The sequence below is a fragment of the Dunckerocampus dactyliophorus genome, chromosome 6 (assembly GCF_027744805.1).
Source record: "Dunckerocampus dactyliophorus isolate RoL2022-P2 chromosome 6, RoL_Ddac_1.1, whole genome shotgun sequence".
In the NCBI taxonomy this organism is placed as follows: domain Eukaryota; kingdom Metazoa; phylum Chordata; class Actinopteri; order Syngnathiformes; family Syngnathidae; genus Dunckerocampus; species Dunckerocampus dactyliophorus.
In genome coordinates, this window is record NC_072824.1 from 8305140 (window position 1) to 8330998 (window position 25859).

The window sequence follows — 25859 nt, forward strand, 5'->3', positions numbered from 1 at the left end:
CCTGTTTTAGGGTTTTTGGGGGTTTTTTGGCTGCCTTATGCATTGTAGTATCATTCGAGATTAAATAAGAGTAGATTAAGCAACGTGGACAGATGTATACCTTACATTTTAACGACTTGTTGCCCATGCATGGTAAATACTGTTGTAATTAGTCTGAATTTGAGTAAATAGTGAATAATATCCCAGAAGTGAGAGTCTATATATATTGAAGTAGGGTGAAGGCATAAGAGGACTGCTTTTTTATGGCAATAGAACATTAGGTCACAATCCAAATGGAAAAAAAAGTATTATCAGTGTGGGAGTGAGGCAGTATTTTTATTTTTTTTATGTGGTGACAAGTAGACTTTTTGATACGGGATACATGTAGCGAGAGTGTCCTCAATCAGATACCCCCCCACAGCCCACCGCCTGCAACGCACCATCTCCGGGTAACGCTTGTAAACATGTTTGTGTCGGGAGTGGGGAGTTCAAGTTCACGCCGTGACATTTAGTACGTGTTTTTCTAGCACAGCTCTTGCTCGGGCCTCTGTTGTTAAGGCTGGCGATCCAATGACGGATGCTCGTGCGTCCTCTGGTTGACCCCCTTACAGTGTAATGCCCCCTTAAAGCCCACAAAACACACTCCCCCCCACTGACACTGCCGGCACCTCTCGCCTCCTCTGCTTTGCCCATCCAGCCGCCTCTTCTAGGTTACTGCTGGCCAACCCAGACCACCTGATTAGGGGATTAGCGAGCGTTTGATGGTTGTCAGTGTCACCCTCTCCCAGCCCCCCTACCCTGTTTGTACTGCCGTCCTGACACCTAGACTTACAGGAGCACACCAACTAGGCAGGGTGTTTTTTTTGTTGTGTTTTTAAGCCTGCGTTTCTATATTGTTATTAAACAGCATTAAAACCTGACATTTTGGTTGGTGTGAAGGATGAATAAATTAACTTTGGACATTTTTTAACATAAATTTTAACCTCAGAAGTGAGGTGAGGTTGGCGCTGCCTCTGCATTTTTTGTCATAATTTGATTCATGTTTTGTGTGTTAATAGCAGTACTGTACAGTCGTCCCTCATTTATTACGGTTAATCGGGTCCAGACCCGACCACAATAAGTGAATTTCCGGAAAGTAGGATTCAATATTAATAAATGGAATATTTTCATAGTTAGAGCACAGAATACCATGAATACATCCATCTAGACAAGAAATAACACCCCAATTGTCACCTTTATACTTGTATTACCCAATAGAGTAGACCCAGTAATAGAAAATAAGCCATCTTAAAAACAAATAACATTAGATAGACTCACACGTTGACAGTGTACTTCCTGGTAGCTATTGTCTCATCAATGTAACGTTACTGACACCTCACGACCAGTGTATAATACTACTCAACTGCCACTGTTTATGGTTAAGGAGAGACTCACAATGCACTTCAACGGCTTTATTATCAAGCAGAGAACACATGTGATGAACATTCACAGTGTCACAAAACACTCAGTTGACAAGAAAATACACAAGATTTGACCGTTACTTTTACAAAAAGTACAATGAAGAAATAGAAAAAACACATGACAATATATTGCAATCTACTAATTTAATTTCTACTACGTTACATTGCATTGCTCCTCACAAGGCTACACTGTGTATGCTAACACCTAGTGGCCCCACCTTCACCCACCGAGACAAAAAGATTGTGTGACTGAAAAAGGGCTCACTCCGTTCATGGCGTTGTTCTATGGAGTAAATGCACCAAGGTGCAGAAACCAATGCACATAGTGAACCTTCTTCCCGCCTGTTTGGAGGCGGGAGAGGACAACAGACACGCCATGCACATGGCAATATATTGAGGCCGGTAAAATGATCGAGTTCATTTTCATTTTTTGTGTGATTAATTCATTCATTTATTATCGTCCCATGCCAAGTACCCACGAGACAGGTTTTAATCTCAGAAGATCTTGTGACACCCCTAGTGTCAGGGTTAGTGCCCCCTCCCACTGCCAAATTCATATGTTCCAGAATTGTTGTCAGCAGCCCCCTCTCACTAATGTTTTGTCTCTCGCCTGTCACCGCATGGCAACGCCTCCTGCCATGACTATACATGCCAGATTTTGTTTTTGGACACTTCCATTAGTGTTACTGTGCTAAAGCCACCAAGTTATTTTATTAGAGACATAAGCAATGCTAACATCTGCATTAAGAAAAGACCACCTTTAAAACAGCTTTCTTGAAATAGGTTTAACGGCTTGTGTGTAATGTCCCCTAAGAGAGTAGGGTCTGTGTTTGATGGGCTTGAGGCATTCCTAAAAGATGCCGTCTCCCTCCCCAAACTAATTTTAGCAGCCTTTCCCCTTTTTCCTCTCACCTTTTAACTTGCCAAGGGAGTCGAATGTTTTTGGTCAGTGAATCCAATCATTGATGAGCTGAAAAACATATGTCCGCCTGCCTCTCGCTATCAACAGCATTTTGGCCGTGAGGTTCACATTTGAGTGTTTTATTACTTTGCTGCTTTTTTGCCTCGACAGACGTGCACAAGTTGCCAAAACCATGTCCACCCCCACCCTCCCCAAACCACTGTGTGACCTCCTGGTGCCCTTTTGAACTAATAAACGCTCAGCGCCATGCTAACCAGCTCAGCTCAGGATTTATAGGGGATACTGATGTTTGGACTTCTCCTTGGATTTTCTTCTTTTTGAGCTCTAATTCCATTCATTCACCATCTTTTAAAGCAAATTATTAATGGGATTCACAGGGAGAGGGTGTTTAAGTTGTATATAGTGGAATAACCTTTTTATATTACCAGTTCAGTTGAAGTGTATGTGTGTAATGAATGCCAGCTCATGTGGCTGTGCGTTTGTACTGTAATGCCCCCGCGTGTGGTCAAGGACTGATAGTCACCGAAGTACTTTCAGTCGCTTTATTAACACGCGGAAACACAACCCACAGTCATCACGTTCACCCAAGAGCTGCAATTGGACACAACTCGAGTCCAGTCACTCACACGCAGAATGCAAACATGAGCTCACACAGCCAGCTTCCGTCTTACTCGCCAACGTCCCACGTCACTCACCAGGCACTGCCTTTTAAAGGCACACGCTAATAGTCACAGATATTAGAGTGCGGTGTGTAGGCCTCACAAAAGCCCCAGTCTTTTGGATCAGTGCTTACAGTGCTTGACTGTGGATGATTAGTTATTATTATGGGTGCACTGATTTACAATTTTACTGATCACTGATCTTTAAAAACCCTGACCTGCCGATTTTGATTTTGTCTGATAGACTTTTTTTTTTTTTTAAATAACCGACAGCATTCACCTTAAATGTTCCAATCTTATTTTGTTGAAAAACATTGAACAATACCTGTGAAACAATACAAACGTGTTGTTTTAACTGCACATGTGGTGGCTCTCGCAAATATAAATGAAAAGTTTAGAAAATGTCCAAACTACTAAATCAGTGGTTCTCACTGGTTTGGCTGCAGGACCCACCATTACCATTAAATGACAAGCCGAGACCCTAAGTGAATTTTTTACCTCAAATGTCTTATATTTAATGAAAAGAAAGTGCAGTTTAAATTTGACGTAGTGCAAAACCATCTTAATGATCATTTTCATACTTACAGATGTATACTTACAGAGAGAGGCTCAATAAGATACAGGACTTGCACATTAAACACACTTGCATAAAAAAACAACTCTTCACAATAAAAGCGCTAGGTTATTTTTTTTTATTGTTTTGCCGAGGCAAATACCCACGACCCAGTAGTTGAGAGTCACTGTACTAAATTATATCATGTCATATCCCTTTTATTTTTTACATTTGAAAAACAAACAAACTTACACGACAGGCTACAACTACAAACCTGATTTGAGTCTCTTACCAAAAATAAAGCGCATAGCGAGCGAAAATGGATGATCGTCCAATGCCATGAGCGCCATCACAAACAGCGAGCCGCTTTAGCCGTAGCTCAGTTACTAACTGTCAGTCTGGCAGAGCAAAACGGGACAGTGGTTGACGTTCAGACTGTTGTGGCGGTAGACAAGATTGGCGAATAAGATCAGTTTCATGTGCCAGGATTGGATGATCGCCGATCCCCCAAAGTTTAGGAAATTGATGCTGATCGATCGGTGCATTATGTGCTTGTGAGCTAGGGCAAACAACAAATGTATTTGTATATGCCGTTTAAGATTGATATATAGCTTATAAACTGGCATATTCTTATTCTCCCAGGTCCTCCGACGTTGCCCAATGATTGAGTCAAATACATCCAGGAAAATAAAGCTGTCCAGATATTTAAATTTAATAATCAGATTCTTGTTCCGCAGGTAACAGCATGAGTAATAACAAGTCGTGATTGAGTGGCGCTCATTTAACTCAATTAACTGTCATCTAGTAAACTGGATATGGTAGCAGAAGTTGTTGCTTTTTAGTCGCTTGTTTTTTTGCAGGCTGGACAAACAACCCATGGGGCAACTTGAAATCTGCCCAGATTAGAAAATCGACTGACTCCGAATTTGGCTTGAAACTCACTACATTTCCTTGATCTACTCTGATCGGAAATTAATCATCAATTCAGAATCTCTGTCTGAATGTTCTGAACTCCTGTTTGTACGACTGTGTTGTATTGAGCCGCATGTTGCTGCCTGGAGAAGTTGTGCCATAGTGAGGATGTAGCTCAACTTCTTGTTGCTGATGTCTTGTTGTTCTTCTTTAGCTTTGATGATCAACAGCATCTCTGCTGGTCACAGCCAAGTATTGCACTCAGTTACTTCAAGACACAATTAATCCACAGTTAGCTGTAGCGGTTAATTCACCAAGCAGTGAAGTTTAAACATACTATCACTACCGACAAAAACATAGCAAAAGTCGTGAAAAATACTAAAATTACGACTAAATATTTTGCATCCTGCTATTTGGGTGCCAACTACAGGGTAGGGCACTGCTGTGTGTTCAATGGTTGACAAAAATTGGTTACTACCGTGTTGTGTCACAAATGGAATAAACACAAAAAAGGCATGTTTTTCCTGACCAAATCTTGTCCTATCCTCCGTAATAGTTTATTTACCGTGTGACTTCTTCTTTCTTATTTATTTTCAGGTCACATTATGTGACCACATTGTGACGTCATGCTATTTATGTAGCTGATGCGGCCATCCCAAAATGATCTCTTACTGATAGTGACACTGAAAACAGAGCTCTATGACAGTGCAAAATTATTACCTCCGCTAAGGAGGTTATGTTTTTGGTGGCATTTATCTGTTTGTTTGTGTTCACAATAACTTGAAAAGTTCTGAATGCATTTGGATGAAATTTGCAGGAATTGTCGGAAATTGGAAGAACTGATTAAATTTGGGGGGTGATCCGCATCATCATCTGGATGCAGGAATTTTTTTTTAAAGGATTCTTTAACATTTGGAGATAAGACCATTTTTGACATTTGTGCATATAGCTCCACAAAAATGGTCAGAGCACTTACAGAATAAGTTTCCAACAGGTTCTGCAAAATATCAACGACTGATCCAGATAATGGAATAATTCTAGATACTATGATCCAGAATATGAAAAAATAGGGAACCTTTAGAATTTTCATCATAGGAAGACTACAAATTAAGATATAAACATGCAACAAACACCATTATATATATCCAAGACACTGTGGAATCTGGGTTGTGCCAACTGATTTGTTGTACAGTATCTTCAAAAGTAGATCCAGAAGAAACCCGCCATTACGGAAAATGTGATTTTTGTGAATAACCACTGAACTAATATTGATATCATTATGAATCCAAATGCTAATGGGATGTTTTCATGGTCAAGGAATCTAAATATAAAATAAATGTAGGACTAATATTTAAGGTCTAAATCAGTTGTGAACATTACGTCGATCGCGAGCTACCGGTAGATCACCAAGGTTGTTTGGGTCGATCGTGTAAACGTTACTTTGTAGTTGTCATATGACATCAGTCAGCTGACATTAAGCTCCCCTCCTGATTCGCGCTTGCTCCCCTGCAGCGTTTCAAGCTACACACGAAGATGCAACTTTCATCTTTATTATTGTGATTATGGATGAAATAACTCAGCGGTAAGATGTCTATATCTATAACAAAAGTTATCTGTTCACTTGTAGTGGCTAGTTACGTAGAAAAAAAGTGTATTGTTTACTGGCTTTGCTTGGCGTCATGAACTCTCCTACAGAAATCATCGTTTTCTACACGTTCGCCTCTTAAACTATTATTTCATGATGAAATTAAAAATGTGCCCATTGGTGAAACCTTTTCAATATGTTGCCTTGACTTGGGCTGCATTGTCTTTTGCATCATCATTTTAAATTCTTGTATATGGGAAATGTTTGATAGCAAATGCTAACTGGATGTAATACATGAAGTGTGTGCCCTAATGAACGTTACATAGCTAATGTGACTGACATATTACCAGTACTCAGCTTATGTACACAACTATTTAGGAGTTGTGGAATGATCTTTATTTCCATATTGAAGTGAATTATGATAGCAACTACTTTGATTACCTGTAAACTTTGAAAATGTGAATGTGAAATACTAATCATTAATATTTACAATAGAATTTCAGAGTTTACTGGTGACATTTTTATATGTTTTATAGAAAGAGGTAGATCATTTTGACTTGTACTTGCAGTGCGTGCACTCCTGATATACATGTATAATGTACATAAATACGTACTCATATTTCTAAAAAATAAATAAAGTAAATTTATATACTTCCTATATTTATAGTAGTAGGTAGATCTTTGGGACTTGGTCATTTTAAAAGTGGCTCGCAGGCTAAAAAAGTGTGACCACCCCTGGTGTAAATCATAATATGGGGGGAACTACGGCGCTTGGCGGAGGTCTGCGCTCTCCAAGTGCTTTTCTAGTTCAGTATGCATAACTCTTAAAAATATGTAAGGTAATGGTTTTGTCACTCAATGTACTTTTACTGCAAGGGTTTTCTGTTTTTACGTACTTCAATTTACATGCAGGAACGGGCATAATCCTGTTGCATGGCGGTTGAAGCACTTACATTCAAAGCTGTCCTTTGGGTCGTTCCTCCTCTGCAGAGAACAACAAAGATGCCCACTTCCAGAAGGTGAAGGTAAAAGCAGAGCCCATGGAGGTGGACCCGGCCCCCGCAGAGCTCACTCCGCCTGCTTCTCACCTGCTGGCCTTCAGCACTTTAGGGGCGAGTGAGAAGACCGAGCCCATGCTAGAGCCTCTAGCTCGCCCCCAGAAAGACCTCTTCTCCCAGGACATCTCGGTCAAAATGGCCTCCGAACTCCTCTTCAAATTGTCAGGTATGCTCCTGCCAGGCACAACACCTACCCCTCCGTCAAACACGCCAACACACACGGATGCTCGCCTTCTCTTTTGTCCTCCTCCTATACAAGTGATACTTCACTGTAAAACCTCCATGCTTTCATTTCCATCCTCTGGTGGCGCCGTGGTAAAGTCAAGGACATGTGACTTGTAATACCATCCTGCCTTTTTACGTGACATTGACGCGGGCAGACGACCATTGTTTGTGTTTCTACATTAAGACGCAGCCTTTGTGTGTGTCCGCGGCCCACACGGTTGTGTGGTCAAGCTTGTCGTCGGGGGGCTCACTTGCTTGTCGCTAAAGTCTCTTCTGACTAAATTCACACATGGCTAGCTTTAGCACATAGCTTTGCATACGCACCTTTACTCACATGCTATGTCCCCGCGGGGAGTGGTGTCTGTACAAATGCCCCCCCCCCCCCCCCCCCCCCCCCCCAAAAAAAAAACGTTCTGTCTCCCTTGACTCGTTTTCAGACATGCCAGCTCAAGCACACTTGGCTGCACACGCTCACCCCCCCGCTCCCCTTCTCATCTTCCTCCCTTTACATTTCTCCCGTGCGGCATCACCATGGCAACATGGAAAGAGACCTCTGTCCTTGGCGAGCTGTGTGACAGAGTGGGGTATTTGGTGTGGAAAGGAGGGGGGAACGTAGTAGTAGGATGAGATGTAAAACCATTGGGGGGGGGGTGAGGGTACGCAGGATGCCCACTGAGGGAGGGAGGCCAGGGCATCAGTGGCAAACGCCCCTCCCCCCTTCGTCCACAATAAAGGAGAGGGGGGGCTGCAACAGAGCGGGCGGCTGTCACACAATGAGCAATCAATATGAATTACCCAGAGCAGTAAGACCTCAGAGACGCATCAGTAGCAAGGTCGCGGCGAACGCCGAGAATGCTTGCAGCTTTCAAATTCACTTCATCTCCTTGAAACTCGCACATCACACTTCTCTTTTTGTCTTCACATGCACTTGAAAGTGGTGTTTTAATTAATACATAGAAACCTGTTATTATCCCACTAAATGTGAATCGGGCAAGGCGAGAGAGGTTGTTTGGATCATTGCTCGCTAGTTAGCGTCATTGCACAAAGTGGTGCGTGGGAAAAGGAAAATGCAACGAGTAATTTACTTTTTACTTAGTTTTCACAGTTGGAGTGACGATTCCGCTGAATTATAATGTCATACGTTATCTTCCATGGAGCAGGAAGTAGCCTGCGAAGCAACAAACCGATGTGTACATTTTTGCTTTTGTACACACTTATGGTACGTAACACTCTACATAATATTCGATTCAACGATGAAGAATTCTGTCAAATGTGTGGAATCGCTTGTTGTTTATAAACATGCCTCAATCAACAAGTGGACACAAAATTGAGTGCACTACTTGGCTGCAAACAGCAGAGGCGCTGTGGATTCTGTCTTCAGTAGTTGTTTCAACCAAGCAGGTTCTCTTCTCTACCGAATGTATTGGATTATGACTGAGATGATTCAAAGCCTTTCCAATTTGTGCCATTGTATTCAATGATATCATCGTTAAAAGTGCATCGGCGTATTGGGCTAAACTTTCAGCCCACAGGTCAGCAACCCCACTAGAGAGACTCCCACCACTCCAGATGGCCAGCGTTCCCCCGCTGCCATGGCTAAGCTGAAAATAATGCAACAATCTGGCTCCCGCTATATAGTTCCATGTGTTCTTTGATGGTATGTGTGTGCAAAGAACTTGTCACCAGCATTTCCTGACCAATCGAAACTGGTTGTAAAAGTTCCATATGAGAATGAATGTTGGTTGTTTTTGTTTTCCAGAAAAAGTGAGCAAAGCCAACAACCATAAAGATGGTAACATGGTGGGAATTAGCAGGTGAGTCTGTGACAGCAACAATGGCACAGTTTCAGAATCTTTCTACGACATATGGCTGACAAAATGATGCTACATTTGCTCTAAATGTGGCTATGGTTTTCTCTGCGTTTCAGTCCGTTCTTGGATGAGTGCTTTAGACAATCACCCTTCAACTCGCGTTCCAAAAGCTCTTCCCCCGCAGAGGCCAGCTCCTCCACTAGGGCAGCTTTCCACGGTAAGTGTTTTGTTTTATTTAGGCACATACTTTCCACAAAAGGTACACACATGTCAATTAACCACCTTCAACCTTCAGTCCAGTTGCACCTCATCTCCCTGCTTGGATCTCGGGTGTGGGCCGTTGGCGCTCTGCCCCCTTGCCCAGGGCCTCGTCCTCTTTCTCACACCCTGCCATCCTTAGCATTTCCTCCTGTGGCAGCAAGCGAGCGATGGGGAAGGTTAATTAGCCTGTGCCAGCTTTACCTGTCCCTCTGCCAGTTAATGGAAATCTGATTGGCTCCTGGGTGTCAAAGAGTGTCCTGAAAGTTAATTCACCAGTCCACCTCCCCCACTGTTCCCTTGTGTGCCTTTCAACCTCTGCATGCTCCCTTTAACTCTGTACTTCTTTTTGACTCGTTATCTCTTCGTCTTCTTCTTTGTGTTAACCAAGCTCTTCCTCATTAGTTGTCTTGCCTCTGACAGGTTTTTATTTAAAAGGACATGCTACATCTTATCTTGAATCTTTCCTGAATAGATTTATTGTTATTCCTGACAACGGTTGCTCGAGTAGTAAGGTAGCAAAAGAGTTGGGCTGGAAACATTGCAGTCTGTTGACTGGTCGACTGGGAATTGTTAATTCAAAAGGAATGGAACAGGAAGAACTGTGGTAAGATGCTCACATGCAGCTCTGTCCAACCAAAATCATTACTATACCTAACCATACCATGGCATACGGAACTGAACTGTGGTTTTTAAGTTGTCTCCCTAAGTTCCCCCCTAAGTCGGAGGGCTTAAACACAATCCTGTATCTCTGGCTGGTGTCCCTCTCGCTCTTAATGGAACTAATTATACAATTACCCACATGAAGGCCCACACCGCCAACCCTAATTGGCTTAATCAACTTGGTGTTTGTCAGGTCACGGCCCTCAAAGCTTTGACCGGCTTCTCGTCTCCTGACGTGACCGGGGCCGATGTTGCTGTTCTCTGTGCACAGCTAATGCTTTTATGCGCTTAAACCTTTACAGATGGCACAGAAAAAGGGAGTTTGGAGGACAATGGTAGGTTCAGGTCAAGTCAGGAGCTCCAAGACTAGCAGATTTGTCAAACACATTTCCTGTTGTGACACTTTGTTGCGAATGTGCATAATTCTACTTTTTGCAAGTGGACAGGAAGTTGCAACATAGCAGGCAAGTAGAACCAGAATTTCCAAGTGAAGCAATTCACCTGAGTTTGATTTGTAAAGTAGGGCGCACTAAAGCTTGGTTTGGATTTTTTCCTACGCTAGGTGGATAACCTGACATCATAGCACAACACATTGCTACCTACCTACAAAGAGGGACCACTAAATCCCAACAGACGGATTGATCCAAAACCTCTTTCACACAGATTCCACAAAATCTATGCATCAGAGAGTAGCTGGGATTTGCCTGTGCCTTTCACACAGAATCCAGCAATGGCTAGATATTGGAATTGCACAATCAGATAATTAGATGACATCAGCGACGGTGATGTGACAGATAAAATACTTGTCGGACAGCGACAATTGCTTTCAACACAACAGGGCTGGAGAAGTGTCCCGACATAGTGGACTACCCTTTTACACAGACGGCATCCCACCTCTGGAAGATGGAAAATTGCCAGGTTAACTGTCCTCCATTGTCCCTCCATTCCATGTGTCGTGTCTAATAAATGCAAAAACTAAAAAGAAATCTGAATATTATGATTTTGTTGTGGTTTATTAGCAATGCCTTTAACATAAATGCATAATCCTGGCTCTTTTTACACAGTTTTGTGGCTTCAGAGGTAGTATGAGTGTTGTAACAAAGGCAGGACACTGCCTGTGTGTAAAGATATACCACAGGATGTGAAATTTAATATCTTGACACTCACTTCAACTGCAGTTGTCTGGAGTATTTATAGACCATGCCAATGACATCATCATACACCTAATTGGCTGTGTTTCTGTGTGAAAGCGCACACACTTCAGCAATATCCCATTTCGCTGGGTTTTATGTAAATGGAACAAGCATATAAATGCTGGCCCTGCTGTTGGGGCTGTGTTTTGCATGATATCTGTATGAAAGAGAATGGTTTCAGATTTCAGTAGTGTTAATGGATCCGTTGCTGCAGTTGCAGGTGGCACAGTTGCAATGACTGATGGGTATCCTGTGTGTGTGTTTGTTGCAGACTCTGAAAAGGATGATGGCGAACCAGGAAACGGCATTGCCCAGTGGCGACTAAATGAGCAGCTCTACCCGTGTCCCGTCTGTGGAAAAGTGTTTGGTAGACAACAGACACTTTCTCGACACCTGTCCCTGCACACAGGTAACTAAAAAAAAACACAAACACGGTGTGAACATCAGCAACTCCTTGTTACCAAGTGGACGTGTTTGTCCACAGAAAGTAAATGAGGTTGACTAGACTAGATTACCCTTCCTTTAAAGAGATTACAACCGTGATTAGTCTCACTGGGAAAACTGCCCGTCTCATTACCCCGTCTAAAGGATGCGCCACTCTACACACACACACTCACACACACACTCACTCACTCACACACACACAAGCCAGAATTTCTGATGAAGCTACAATTTTTTTCCCTCCAAAATTGTCACTTCCTGTGTCCTGATCCCAAACCACCTCAATTGATTCGCCACGTCACAGAATGTCCCGCCTGTAGAAAGAAGTCCAATTAAAAACCCTATGGAAAATGAAGGCGTCCTATCTGGGGGGCAGGGATAGCACACAGAATCACAGAGAACACAAATTGAGACTCGTGTAACAAAATGCCCCCAACACAATTGGACATGCTCTCTCTCTCTCCCTCTCACACACACACACACACACACACACGCACAGACACACACCATCTGAGAGTGTTGGCTGTGAACAGCTTGGCCACACCACAGAGAGCAGAAGCGCGGGGGCATATGTCACTGTGATGGTCTTTTTGGTTTCCCCGGCGACATAAAGGTTGCATGGCTTCATGTCCTTGGGGCAAATGAATGAAGTGTGTGTGAGTGTGTGTGTGTGTGTGTGGGTCCAAAAAGCCATGATATGACGCTGTGTTTAAAAAAAAATCCAGGTTTTGGCCATATATACTCAGATAGTCTTCGCTCTACTTGACACCGTGCCTCAATTAAATAAAATACACCTTTCCCCAAATAGACACCTCCTTTTTTGTCCACCTGTCTTATATTGAGGGATCTACATGATTTATACATGCAAACCCTAACAGGTAGCGTTTAAACCCCAAATCAGAGCTTCTCTTCCTGTCACTAACACGCATGCACGCACGTGTCGTAGTGACACAAAGACACACTGCAACAAAGTGTCTGAAAGTACAGCAAACAGAGGCGTTAGGATGATAATTTAAAATAATCGTGATTCAGTGAAGCAGAATCAAACAACAAGCAGCTAAAATTATGGTTTGCTAAATTTGATTTTTTATTTTATTTTTTTTTTATTGTATTTTTCCCCAAAAACGGGTCTTGAGAAGGGGTGGTGTTACATTCAGGGTCAATATGGTAATTACATTTCGTCTGACTCTAGAGCGTGACCGACATTTGACATAATGTCTGTGTGTGTGTGTGTGTGTTTTGTTTGTGGCAGAAGAGAGGAAGTACAAGTGTCACTTGTGTCCTTACGCCGCCAAGTGCAGGGCCAACCTCAATCAGCACCTGACCATCCACTCTGTCAAGCTGGTCAACACCGACACCGAGCAGATCGTCAGCGCCGTCGCGGCTGCTGACGCCGCAGAGCGCAAAAACTGCGCCTACTACTACAGGTAGTACATCTCAAATCTCATCATACACTTAGAATTAATTACCCAATTTAATTTAGGATTGGTCTATATCTTTATGAAATACGTGGAACCTCTGATTTGATCCAATTTAGAATATTTTATTCCCCCAGAGCTAATAATGTAAACAGAAATAATCTGTTCCAGGATCAAGCTGTCATCATCATCATAGCTATACAGGCGACGTTGTTTTAGGTAACTTTTCAACATTCCTAACTCTTCTGCAAGTGTAAAAAGTAGTGAACATGAGGCAAACAAATTCCACAAAAAAGGGAAAGAAATGGCAAAACACGTGAAATTTGTGAAGATACTCACTGAACTGAAGTATTGTGTGAAGCCTGGATCCTTGTGCAACATTTTATTTTTTCTGAAAAAGGTTGAGTATCTAAACCCTCAGGTACGCTCCACTTAAGGTGCTGATGTGATTGGTTAATTGAAATTGTGTACTTTCAAGGGAAAAATACAGGATGATATCCTTAAATAAATAATCACTATATAATAAAAAAAAACATAATATAATAAATACGAATAATATTCCTCCTGTTCCAGCTTTTTAATTGAGAGTCTGTTCTGGCACCAAACATTTGAGGACGCCATCTGTGTCATTTGGAATTTGGAAAAAAAAAAATCTTCCCCGTCTTTTGACTGTAAACCAATAATAATTTCTCCATTTTATCAACAGAGTTATCTGTGGTAAAAATATAGATATTTTTAATAAGTGGTTCCGGGCGTTGTCTGAGACTGCGGCCCCTTAAATAGCATCCATTTATTCTGTGCAACATTGTGCTACCAAGAGATATTAGCTTTGTTTGGCATAAAGCCTCCAGCTGCTGAACAATTTCCCTGTCAGGTGTCATGACTTCCTGTTGTTGTCTCCATGATCACTACACTTGTATTTACTTTTGTACTGGCCAAGACAATAAGATGTGAAAAGAACATGGAATTCATCTTCACGAGACTAATCTGCATCAAAGCCAAGATGCTCCGCTTACCAAATGTGCACTGGCACGACACATGTAGCGGCCCGTCCATCTTCTCATTCTCGCCCGTCTCTCATCTCTCCGTCCAGCTGCCACGTGTGTGGCTTCCAGACGGAGCTCAACGCCCAGTTTGTGGGCCACATGTCGCTCCATGTGGACAAGGAGCAGTGGATGTTCTCTCTGTGCTGCAGTGTATGCGACTACGTGTGCATGGAGGAGGGCGACATGAAGAACCACATAAGCACCGGACACGCAGGTAACCAAGAACACTCTGCAGTTTTCATTTGGGTATTTTCAAGCTGATCCATTGTGAGGAGTGGGTGGTGGGCGACATGCACGCTGCAGCCCAGAATAGAGGCGCAGTGTCATCGTTGTCGTACAGTGACACATCCTCTATTGTTTCAGTTCCGACAGATTGGGTTTAATTTTAGATAAGTCAGGGTTAAAAAGGCTGACTGTAAGCTTCAAAGTCTGCAAGATTCTATTCTCTGTGTGAAGGAAGTTCTTGCTTTGGCTCCAGGGGGTGCCTTGCAGAATGACTATGAGTATGTACTGTATGTCCATGTCCAAACGAGGACATGGAGTATCCCCCAAAACTAAGTACACACCTCACATCTCAGCACACATTTTATCAGCTATTCTCAAGTGAAATTCTGGAGAAAGTAAACTGGGATCAGTGTATAGCTAGTGTAGCACCATTCTTACCTAGCACTGCCTTAACCCTCTTGGGCATAGAATTCACCAGAGCTGGAATGATGACATCGCTGGTGGATGCCCCACCCACATGTGCTCAGTTGGGTTCAGGTGTGGAGGAGACATACTTGGCCACTCCATCACCTTGTCACTTGTCATCTTGGAGGTGTGTTTGGGTTCCTCATCATGCTGGAAATCCCAATGTCTGCTTCACAGTGCCACAGTGCATGTTAAAGGGAAAGGGAGTTTGGATTTTTGGACATGAAGTTGTATGACATCCCCATCAGCATTGTAATCCAATAAGAGCAACTTACCCCCCACTTGGTCTCCTAAGTCCAGTTCTGGTCAGATTTCCGTGATGAAGAACGTAGTTCCACTGAGTTGCTGGGGACGATTAAGTAAAGACTTTGGCTTCTAAAAACAATATGCGTTCAAAAGATTACAATAACTGAATACATTTGCATCACAAAAATGCGAGCGTCTTCATCACATTCACATGAACGCACGGGCGACAGTGCGCAGGGATACGGCGGGAGACAGATATAACGCCGAGCGTTTTGAGAGGTTTTGAGTTTTTTGAGAAGGCACTTTTGTGATGCAAATGTATGAATCTTTTGAACGCATATTGTTTTTAGAAGCTAAAGTCTTTACTTAATTGTCAACTCAGTGGAACTATGTTCTTCATCACGGAAATCTGACCAGAACTGGACTTAGGAGACCAAGTGGGGGGTAAGTCGCTCTTATTGGACTACAATGTCAATGAGTTGTCATACAACTTCATGTCCACAAATCTGAACTTCTGATCCCTTTAAGATCTTATGTATAAACTGCAGATCCCCAGTGCGGCCACCACTCATTCAGCACCAGACCAATTATCTTGCTCCTCACTTGCCAGCTATTTAGATAGATAGATGGTTGTGTGTTGACTCGTTTTCAGTGGACAGTAAATCTCTACTGCTATACAGGCTGCACACTGACTACTCTAAAGTATATCCCCGTTTACTTTCCCTAGCATTGTCCGTTATGTTCCGAATGGCAAAAAAAAAAAAAGAGTTAAGACGCCCATACAAATGTCTTATTTTTGACACAGCTCGCTCCTCCCCCTCCAAATACTCTTGCTAGCTTGACATTCTCCGATTTTGGATCAGCATTTGCAATAAAAGTGAGTGTTGGGATTATTAGATTAGATTCAGCTCCAGAACTCTCCTGTCTCTCTTCAATTAAGACGCCAACAAGCTAAATGAATAGAAGCACAGTCCAGATTTAAACTGATCAATAGCAGAGATTGAATCGGATTCACAATCTAGCCGTTAGCCTGGTCGTCAGACTAGCGCTACAACCACGCTTCCGCCTGTTGTGGGGCTGCCTCCATCTCCCGCTAAAGCTGCTAGGAATGGTACGCTGCTCCGCAGGCCACTGGGTCGTTCCGGCTAGCTGTCGAAGAAGGCGTTCCTCCCAGCTGCATCTGTAACATACTCCACACTGCCTGCTTGTTGTAACTCCAGTAAGCGCTTACAATCACGTGTTAACTCGCTCCAAGTTTTGAGGCCAGATTAGAACAAAGTTGACTGGGCGTCGCTATTTTATACTAACGTCATGTTGGTAGGATGTTAAGCTGTATCTATGAGTTTCTGTGGAAAAAACAGCCTATTTTTGGAGAGAAAATACAAACTAACTACATTTTTTGGACCAAAAATACAAATTTGCAGGGTCACAAATGCTGAAACATGACTATATGCAGGGTTGCACTGTATATCAATTTCTCCAGTGTTGTCCCTGGAGAAGCTGTAATAAAATGGAGAAGCTATAATAAAATGCTTGGTGAAATATGAAGGCTGTACACATCTTACCAACCAGCCAGCCAGACACCAGTCAATACTTCTGTTACATTTAAAGCTGCTCATGTGAATCAATGGTGCAGTTTCGTTTTGTTTTTTTTGTCTAAAACCTTTGTTTGTCCAGTTTATTGCTGGTGTGTTGCTCTTCCTGGTAGAATATGTGTGTGTGTGTGTGTGTGTGTGTGTGTGTGGGGGGGATTGCTCGTCCAGACAACATGAGGGGTCTTTCAGTGGCCTTGTTTTGTCTAGTAAGGTTGGCCCTTATGGCGCCTAAGGATGGGGGTTGAGGGGGATCAATAGGTGTTTGGAGACCAGCTGCTAATATCTCACAAGTGATGAAAACCACCAGAGTGTGTTTTTATTTCCTTTGTTGTCTGCCACAACTTTTCCAAACTGGACTGAAAATGTACCCGAGATGTCAACCACACGGACACGCCCAGAGTAGCGGAGCTCAGCGGGTGGAACCAGTTCAAGAAGCTTGACCCCCTCCTGTGGAGTCACAACTCAGTGGGGGACTTTGTTTTTGCCCTGGAGACTTTTTTTCCCAAATCGCATCACAGAAGTCTGATTTGACCACAAAAAAAAGCGTGCTGAGTGACTTTTTAACTTTTTGTAGTTTGGAGGTCATTGTATTGTAGCAGAAGTTAAGGATAAAATAGGGGAGGGGGTCAACCCAGCAAATTTCCAGCTTCTGAGGTGGTATCAGAGTGTGTGACAAGTTATATTTCACACAAGACGCTGGTGCTGAGACGATGTGCTGGTCCAATTCCAAATTGTACAACTTAGAAATGCAACGTTTTTGTGCATATTTAAAAAATAAAATAAAAAAATTGGTTGAAATTGTACATTTTACAAGTTCAAACTCCGAAGTTTTTTGTGCCTATTATTCACAAAAATTGGAATCTAATACCAAATTGTTCATCTTTGAACTTCAAATTATCTTTGTGTTTTTCAAAAACGATTCGCATGGACAGAATGAATCCTTAGTTGCTGGGGGTTGAATCCCAAATTGTATGATTATATTTTGTGCTAATCCCACCCAGAAATTTTTGTTCACGAATTTGATCATTTCAAACTCAGGATTCCTGAATTTTTTATGTATTTTTTTGGGTCAAATTCCAAAGTAATAATACTTTGAACTGTGCTGATTGGTGTGGGTTTTGTTTGCAGTGGATTCCTCCAGCTGCCTAGGGGGCGCCAACATTCGGAACGTACAACTAGCATTATTTTCCACCTCTTCCTGCTTTGAGTACGTAAGCTATAGCGCACGCTTGCTGAAATATGGCTAAGTTAGCTCTCACTGAATGCATAGCCCATCACTACAACAACATGACCTCAAATTGTGTGTGTGTGTGTACGCGTCACGGACCTGTACGTCATTACCAACTGCAATTATTTTTGAAAACGCACAATTTTTATGCAGTTTGTGCACTTTTTTGGAGGGGGGGGCCCAATCACGTCCTTAAACCACTATGCTAGCCAGCGGCGGTGTTCTTCTACTTTTTGGTTTCAAAAAGTAATTTGGAGTGAGTTTGTCCAGTCCCTTAAAAGTACAGGTGAATAAATGCCACATGCACTTTTTCAACTTCTCAGTGGGAAAGAGGCTATTGAATTCCTGACATAGTGGCTCGTCATCATTCCGACCATTTCATTTCCCTCTCATTAGCGAATGTTCTTTGATGAGCTGTGCCCTAAGATCCTGCCGCCATCTTAGCTCCTTCGGCCATGACCTGCACTCACTACTACACACACACACACACACTCTTCACTTCTTATTCTCGTTGCTTCCCAGTGAATGGCAGACTTGGATCAATAAAAGCACACGGCTTCTTGATTGGCTCTGCTAGCTAGCAGGGCCTCACGTGGGGATGTGTGTATTTTATTTTATTTAATGTGTATGGTCTCTCATGATGTCATCCTCTGATATTTAAGCAGCTTTTCAAGGCTAGCTGCTGGTTGAGCTACCCAATTTTTACCTGTATACATCAGTCACACGCAAAATGACACCTTTACTGTCACTCGTCTGCTGAAATCTTTGCGGTCGTTAGCCCAGGTTGTCGTTACTTGGCTTACTAAAACAAGTAACAGTAGTCATCTCTTGCCTCATTTTGTTTTTTTTAGTTTCATACTTTTCACCCATCTTTGGGTTAAACTCCAAATTGTACAACACGATACTGTAGTTTTTTTGATTGGCACTCAGCACATTCCAGAAATAGAATTTAACACAAAAACTAACCCCAAAAAAACAGCAAAAATGGAAAACTCTGCAGTAATTTTACAACAATAAAGTGAAAATATTAAGAAAAAAAAGTTGTAATCCAACAAGAGAAAGTCATAATTTTACGAGAATAAAATCATTATATTTGTGGAAAAATTATATCATTTTAGTAGCACAAAGTTGACAGGCGTTCTTTTTTTAAAAGTTGTAATATTATGAGAAACAAACAAAACAATGCATAAAGTAGTAATTTTGGGGAAATTAGGTTGCAGAAAAAGTTGTGAAAGTCAAAATATTACGGCAATAAATTCAGAATTACAAGAAGAAAATGTACAAGAAGAAAGTTGGAATAGTTGGAAAATTAAACAGGAAAAACAAGAGCACAAATAGAAAAAAAGCTGTAATTTTACAAGAATAAAGTCAAAGTATGAAGAGAAAAAAAGTCGTATTCTATGAGGAAAAAATTGGCAATTTTCTGACAATAAACTCTTATTATGAGTGGAAAAAATGTCATTTTAGTAGCACAGAGTTGAAACATTAAAGTCATACTTACGAGAAACAAAACAAAATGAAGTTGTAAGGTTGGGGAAAAGGTGTAATATTATGGCAATAAAGTCATAATCCTATGAAGAGAGCATTTACCATTTAAGAAGAAACATTTTTAAAAATGAGAAAAAAAGAGCAAAGCTCATGCTAATGATACGCCTTTTCATCTACTGTTTGGCACAAAGCTGAAATGCAGTTTTTTTCGTGCAACTTTTTATACAAAATATCATTTTACAGTATGTTGGCCTGGCTGTACAGCTGAACAGTTGGGACACCCCTGCTCTGCTTTGATGGAATAGTTCTGGAAGCCGGGAAGGATAGCATTTTTTCATGGGTTGTCATCAGACAGTGTACCGTATATTTACCTCAAACTTTCGTGGTTTGCATTTTTGTCCTGTCTTGTCCAGGCTTGAACTCGAGGAGTCCCCTGAGCGAGACCAAGAGCACTTCCTCATCCCTCTCGGCTCTCAGCGATTCGCTAAACAGCTCCGAGGGCGGAGACCTCATCATGCACGGCAGCGAAGAACTCAAAAGCCTGCTCGCTCCGCCCTCCTCGGCCGGCAGCCAGTCCAGCTCCGGAAGCCACTCGGGCTCGGGGACGGAGGACAAGTCCGATAAAGGTAAAAGATATGAAATGTAAAAAAATGACAATAAATGGCCGCCGCTAACGTGTTTGTTCTCTGCGGCAGGATTCGAGTGCGTCTTCTGCACGTTTGTGTGCAAGACACGCAGCATGTACGAACGCCACCTGCAGATCCACCTCATCACGCGCATGTTCGAGTGCGACGTGTGTCACAAGTTCCTCAAGACGCCCGAGCAGCTGCTGGAGCACAAGAAGTGCCACACCGTCCCCTCCGGAGGGCTCAAGTAAGGAAAGCAAGTACAGTCAAGAGGTTCCTAAACTCCGCCCGTCCTCACCCCCGCCCCTCACCCATCACCCCGCTACACGTACACAAAACCTACACACACTCGGTTTTATTGTTGACTCGATGCCGTAGGCCGTGATTCCAGTCATGTGACTTGAACTCTTGACATTTTGCACATTCTTCACAAACATGTTTTGCCTTTGAACTTGAAGACTTTTTTTTTAAATTTGGAATTCCAAACTTGTGCAACCTCGAAAATCACAACACTACAAGATGTGTTGTGCATTTTTTTTTTATTTTTTATTTTTGCCAACGATGGAGCTAAAGTCTAAATTGTACAACTTCCAAGTCTGAAGTTTTGTGCGTTTTTTTACAAAAACGTTTGGGTTGAATTCCAAATTGTACGACTTTGAAAATCTTTTGTGTGGGATTTTGGTTCTCACTTTTTTGGAGTTAACAGTGCAATAGGTTAAGAAAGGACACACACGGCCACGCGTCATTTCAAGTATCACGCAGCATTTTCTGCTTTGTGACGCTCATGAACTCCTGAACCATGGAATGCCATCACGATGATCGCCCCATCTTGTCATGAACAAAGAAACCTGTCGTACATGGTGTGTTTGTGTCGCCGTCCGTGGCACTAATCAAATGTTTGACTGACTTAGTGACGAAGAAAACACGCAATCGTCCTTAGCTTCTTGCTAAACCCCCTTAGCTCCGTGCTAGCATGAGTTTGAATTGGATGTTCTGTTTAGCAGAAAGGCAAAGATGGAAATGGAGTCAGGATGGATTCTGATTGAAGCAGTTGATTTTTCTGATGCCCGATATCAGCTGGCGAGTCCCATGTATGTGGTAGTGTGTCGAGCGCAGTGGGTGGGGGCGGGGGGCGTGGACAATTTGGAGTTTTTTTCTGAGGTGATTCTGTTCTGCAGGGTTTGTGAAGCGCTTTGGGGCCCAGAGCAGATGAAAGGTGCTATTTAAATGTAAGTGCCACTTCATTCCTTCATTTGTTCATCTATTCTACTGCCTGTCACATGACCCACCACCCCCAAACCCTCTACACACACACACACACACACACACACACACACACACACACACACACACACATAGCTGTGAACACACATAATCATGCATTCCACTCCGCTTCATCACTTTAAATATCAGTTTTCTTGGTGTTCTCGTCATCTTCAACCGTCACTTGTGTCGCCCCCTCCCCTCCCCGCCTTTTGTTGCCCCACCCAGGTGCCCTTTCTGCATCTATTCCACCAATCGTCCGGCGGCCATGGAGTGCCACCTGAAGACGCACCTCAAGATGGAGCACCGCTGCCGCATCTGTCAGGGACTGTGGCCCGACCGCCCCTCGCTGGAGGCCCACATGCGCGCCCACCGCCTGGGCAACCACTACAAGTGCGAGCAGTGCGGCTACCTGTCCAAGACGGCCAACAAGCTCATCGAGCACGTGCGCGTGCACACGGGCGAGCGGCCCTTCCACTGCGACCTGTGCTCATACAGCTGCAAGCGCAAGGACAACCTCAACCTGCACAAGAGGCTGAAGCACGCGCCGCGGCAGACTTTCACCTGCCGGGAGTGCGCCTTCACCACCACGCACCCTTTTGTCTTCAGCCGCCACCTCAAGAAGCATCAGGGCGGGGGCGCCAAAGAGGGGGAGGGAGACGACGGGACGGCCGAGGAGGGGAGGTCACCGGGGGGCCCGTCCGCTCGGAGGAGCCTCCTGGGGAGCGCCGGCCTCACCGCGTCCCAGGCGCTGCGCTCCGTCGCCCTGTCACGCTCGCTGGGCGGCGGCCCTCGCTCATCTAACGGGTGCCCCCGTGGCTCGTCCCCTTCGGGCGCCATCATCGATCAGTACAGAAACTGCGAGCGGGCGCGCCTGATCCCCCTCACCACCCTGTTCACCCACAGCAACCGCCGCACATTCCATTCCTCCCGCCGCCTCCCCCTCTCTGCCTCCCCCTCCCACAAACACTCCTTCCTGGCCTACCTGGGACTGATGGAGCGGGCCAAGACTGACTGACCCCGCCCCCCCAAGACTTGTCCAATCAGACCAGCACAGCAAGCTGCTGGACCACACAAACACGAAGATATCAAGAAACATTTCTAAGAGAAAACGCTGTACATGCTAAGAACTCGAATGCATTTATATGAAAAAGCTGCTTTTCTTATAAGCTGTATCCACTGCTAAGCTCCTCCCCTTTGACAACGTCTGAACGAGCAGTTGCAAGGAATCTCTTGTTTTATAGCTCTTTTTCTTTTCTTGCAAGTGCTCTCCTTGTCTGTTGCTACGACGCGTTGAGATAGCATGCCTGTTTCTGTGTTTCAGCTCGCGTTTTCACGTCACTCGGTCATGAAACGGACAAAAAAGGCTCCTTTCCGAAAGCAACGCCTCAAACCACGCACTTATTTATCAGATCTTGTACATACGTTTTGTAACCCCGCCTATCTTTTTTTGTTTGGTATGATGGTCAAACCATGTTATTATGCATAGCTGCTGCCTGACATCACCTCTGTCTCGGAATGTTTTGGGGTTCTTTTTTCGAAAGCTACGAAAATCAAATGTAAATACGGGATGAATTTGACAAACCACGTTTCGAGATTGAATATCGTTTGCACTCGCGCAACCCGACGAGTCGCTTTAGATCGGCTCCGTACGAATCATGTGGCGTAGAACCTGGACGAGATCTACCACCATGCTAATGGGTTAGCGAAGGCGGACGACTCCGAGGCAGGGCGGGGGTTAAGCGGTTGCCACAGGGCCGATTTAATGGTGCTTTTTGGAGCTTTTTGTAATTTTTGTGTACAAAAAAAACCTAAACAATGAGAAGAAAAAAATGTTCCAAACAAAAAGACTTGAATGAATGTATTTTTGTTGATGTAAAAAAAAAAAAACGTACAAAAAGTGTGAACAGAGACATCTTGTGTGCTGGGAAAGGCGATGGGAACGTTAGCAAGTCTGGTGGCCTTTTTTTGTTTCGTTTTGTTTGTTTTTTACTGAGCCTTTGATGTCATGCATTTTGTTTTAACTAACATGAATAGAAACAATTCCCTGCAGGTGCAATGATGAAGCAAAGCCATCTTGCTTGTACGGCAAACACGGTAACATTTGACGACATCATCAACGAAGGTTATTCTTGTGTTCTGAACTCCTCTGTCCTTTGGATGCCAAGTGTTGTGTTGTTTTCATTGAGACTGAATCAACAGCGCCTCTGCTGGCCGAAGCCAAGTAGTGCACTCCATTTTGACTCAATGGCTTCAAGACTTTGAGATCAAATTGACGATCAATTCCACACAACTGACCAAATCCTCAATGATCACTTCGTTGTATTATGGCCCTTTCTTCTCAACCTTGTTACTACATGATTGCACTTCATTTTGTGAATACTTCAAAAACCAAAAGCACTTAAAAAGTTGATGGGATAAAGAAGTGCTCGCAACCAAGCTGCCGTTAGGTTCAGCGTCAGCGCCCCCCGCCCCTGCCCCTGTCGCCCTCAACTTGGACAAATTGTGTGAATTACACTTGTCTTCACCAGTTAACTGAGGAAGGTCCCAGGCTAAATTGTGATAGCTGATTTTTTTGCACAGCGTTGCACTTTTATTCCAATGATGAGAAGTTATGTTATGAATTGTGGACTAGAATAGGGCAGCGGGGCATTTTATTTCAAACATTTAATGAAATCAAATAAGCTTTACCCCTTATTGAGTTGCCCGTGTGGCCTTCAAGCCTGCATCCCTTATTTGTAAAATGACTTTAATACTAATGCTTTTTGAAATCATTGTCTGCTTTATTTTTTACATTAAATTATGTGTGATTGGACAGAGAATTGTTTCGACCAAAACGTACGTCCCCGGAGGACATGATATTAGGATGTAATCCGTCATGTCCTGTTTTGTGGTTTTTGCTTTTAGACTCCAGTGCCACACGGTGGACGGAGGCCACCAGAGACTGTCCTCAAACTATTAAAAGTCCCGGTCCACAAGGAGGAATTATTAAAAGAATGTTTTTTTTCTTGCACTCCTCTTGCACCCCTTAAAATCTTGACAGAGATGGCGCCCTCTGCTGGTCAAAGCACTTGCATGACTTCGCACTTAGTTCCCCTCAGTTTGCATCTCGCTGCACTTCTGACTGCCGCCACTTTTCATTGGCGCTGTTTTTACTATCAGAGAAAGCTCAACCCCCAACCCTGCATCACCATCGTCCTTCAGTAAGGCTATACGCTGTACAAAGCTTTTTTATATTATTACTCCATTGTTAAGGCTGTACAGGGTTGTGACAATAACTGGTAAATAGATCATTTGTACTTTTTCCTTTTTATTTTGTATTTGTTTTCTTTGGTATTATTTTTATGTTCAACTTGCCAGATTTAAATGTAACAGGATTTGAAAGTAAAGCTTACATCAGATATTACATCATGCCTTCTTGCCTTCTATTTCCTGATTCACTTAGGCCAGGGGTGTCCAAAGTGCACCCCGGGGGCCATTTGCCTGCGGTACATTCTAAAAAATATAATTTTACAAGAAAATTCAAAAGACACAGCAAAAATTGACAAATCTGCAGTAATTTTGATGAAATAAAGTCGAAATATCAAGAGAAAAAAGTTGTGGAACAAGAAAAGGTCAAAATTTTACAATAACTTTGTAATAGTATAAGGAAAAATACCATTTTAATAGCATAAAGTTGAAAAAAAATTGTTACTGTACTGTCCAGCTTTGTAGCTGTAATTTTACGAGAATAAAATCATGCTTACAAAAAGTTAAAATAGTTGGAAAATTAAAAAAAACTGCAGAAATAGAAAAAACAGCAGTAATTTTACAAGAATAAAGTTAAAATATTAAGAGAAAAAAGTCATATTCTAACAAGAAAAAAACCTGTAACAATATAAGGAAAAATAATGTCATATTGATAGCATACTGTAGAGTTGACTATTAAAGAAAAATGTGTATATTTTAAAAGTTGTAACAGAAGAAAAAACAAAAAGTGGTAATTTTTGGAAAATTAGGTTGGGGGGAAAAAAGTTACAATATTACAGGAATAAAGTCAAAATATGACAATAAAATCGAGAACATTTTAAAAGATTATTTAAGAAGAAAGTTTAAATATTTGGGGAAAAAAATCAAAAATGGGGGAAAAAAGGATGAAAGGCTGAAGTTCATACTAATAATCCACCAGTTACAGTGGTGTCGTTAAAGAGCCCCTGTCCTGATTTCTTAATTTTTTGCGCATTTGTCACACTTAAATGTTTCAGATCATCAAACTAATTTAAATATTAGTTCATGACAACTCAACTGAACAGTTTTTAAATGACACTTTATTATTAAGGGAGATTGCCCCCTAAACCTAATAGCAGCAACAACTGCAATCAAGCGTTTACAATAACTTGCAATGAGTCTCTTACAGCGCTGTGGAGGAATTTTGGCCCACTCGTCTTTGCAGAATTGTTGTCATTCAGCCACATTGGAGGGTTTTCCAGCATGAAGCACCTTTTTAAGGTCATTCCACAGCATCTCAATAGGATTCAGGTCAGGACTTTGACCAGGCCAC

The 25859-nt window shown here is 42.7% G+C and overlaps 1 protein-coding gene across 6 annotated transcripts in view; it reads left to right on the top strand.

Annotated features, from left to right (window-relative positions):
* Positions 1–24725, top strand: part of znf827 (zinc finger protein 827) — a 102806-nt gene extending 78081 nt beyond the window's left edge. Inside the window, exons 6-15 of one of the 6 annotated variants that reach the window (XR_008570643.1) lie at positions 7061–7294; positions 9113–9167; positions 9281–9381; positions 11550–11687; positions 12972–13146; positions 14231–14397; positions 19844–20056; positions 20126–20312; positions 21235–21285; positions 21548–21646. Coding sequence is in view for 4 of the 6 variants with exons in the window: in XM_054778588.1 (XP_054634563.1) it covers positions 7061–7294; positions 9113–9167; positions 9281–9381; positions 11550–11687; positions 12972–13146; positions 14231–14397; positions 19844–20056; positions 20126–20303; positions 21548–22337 (2051 nt within the window). In the remaining 2 variants the exon portion in view is untranslated. Of the gene's footprint in view, positions 1–7060; positions 7295–9112; positions 9168–9280; positions 9382–11549; positions 11688–12971; positions 13147–14230; positions 14398–19843; positions 20057–20125; positions 20330–21234; positions 21286–21547 lie in introns of all 6 variants that reach the window. The other 5 variants (XR_008570644.1, XM_054778590.1, XM_054778589.1 and 2 more) reach the window with 5 other exon arrangements.
* Positions 24726–25859: the final 1134 nt, after the last annotated feature.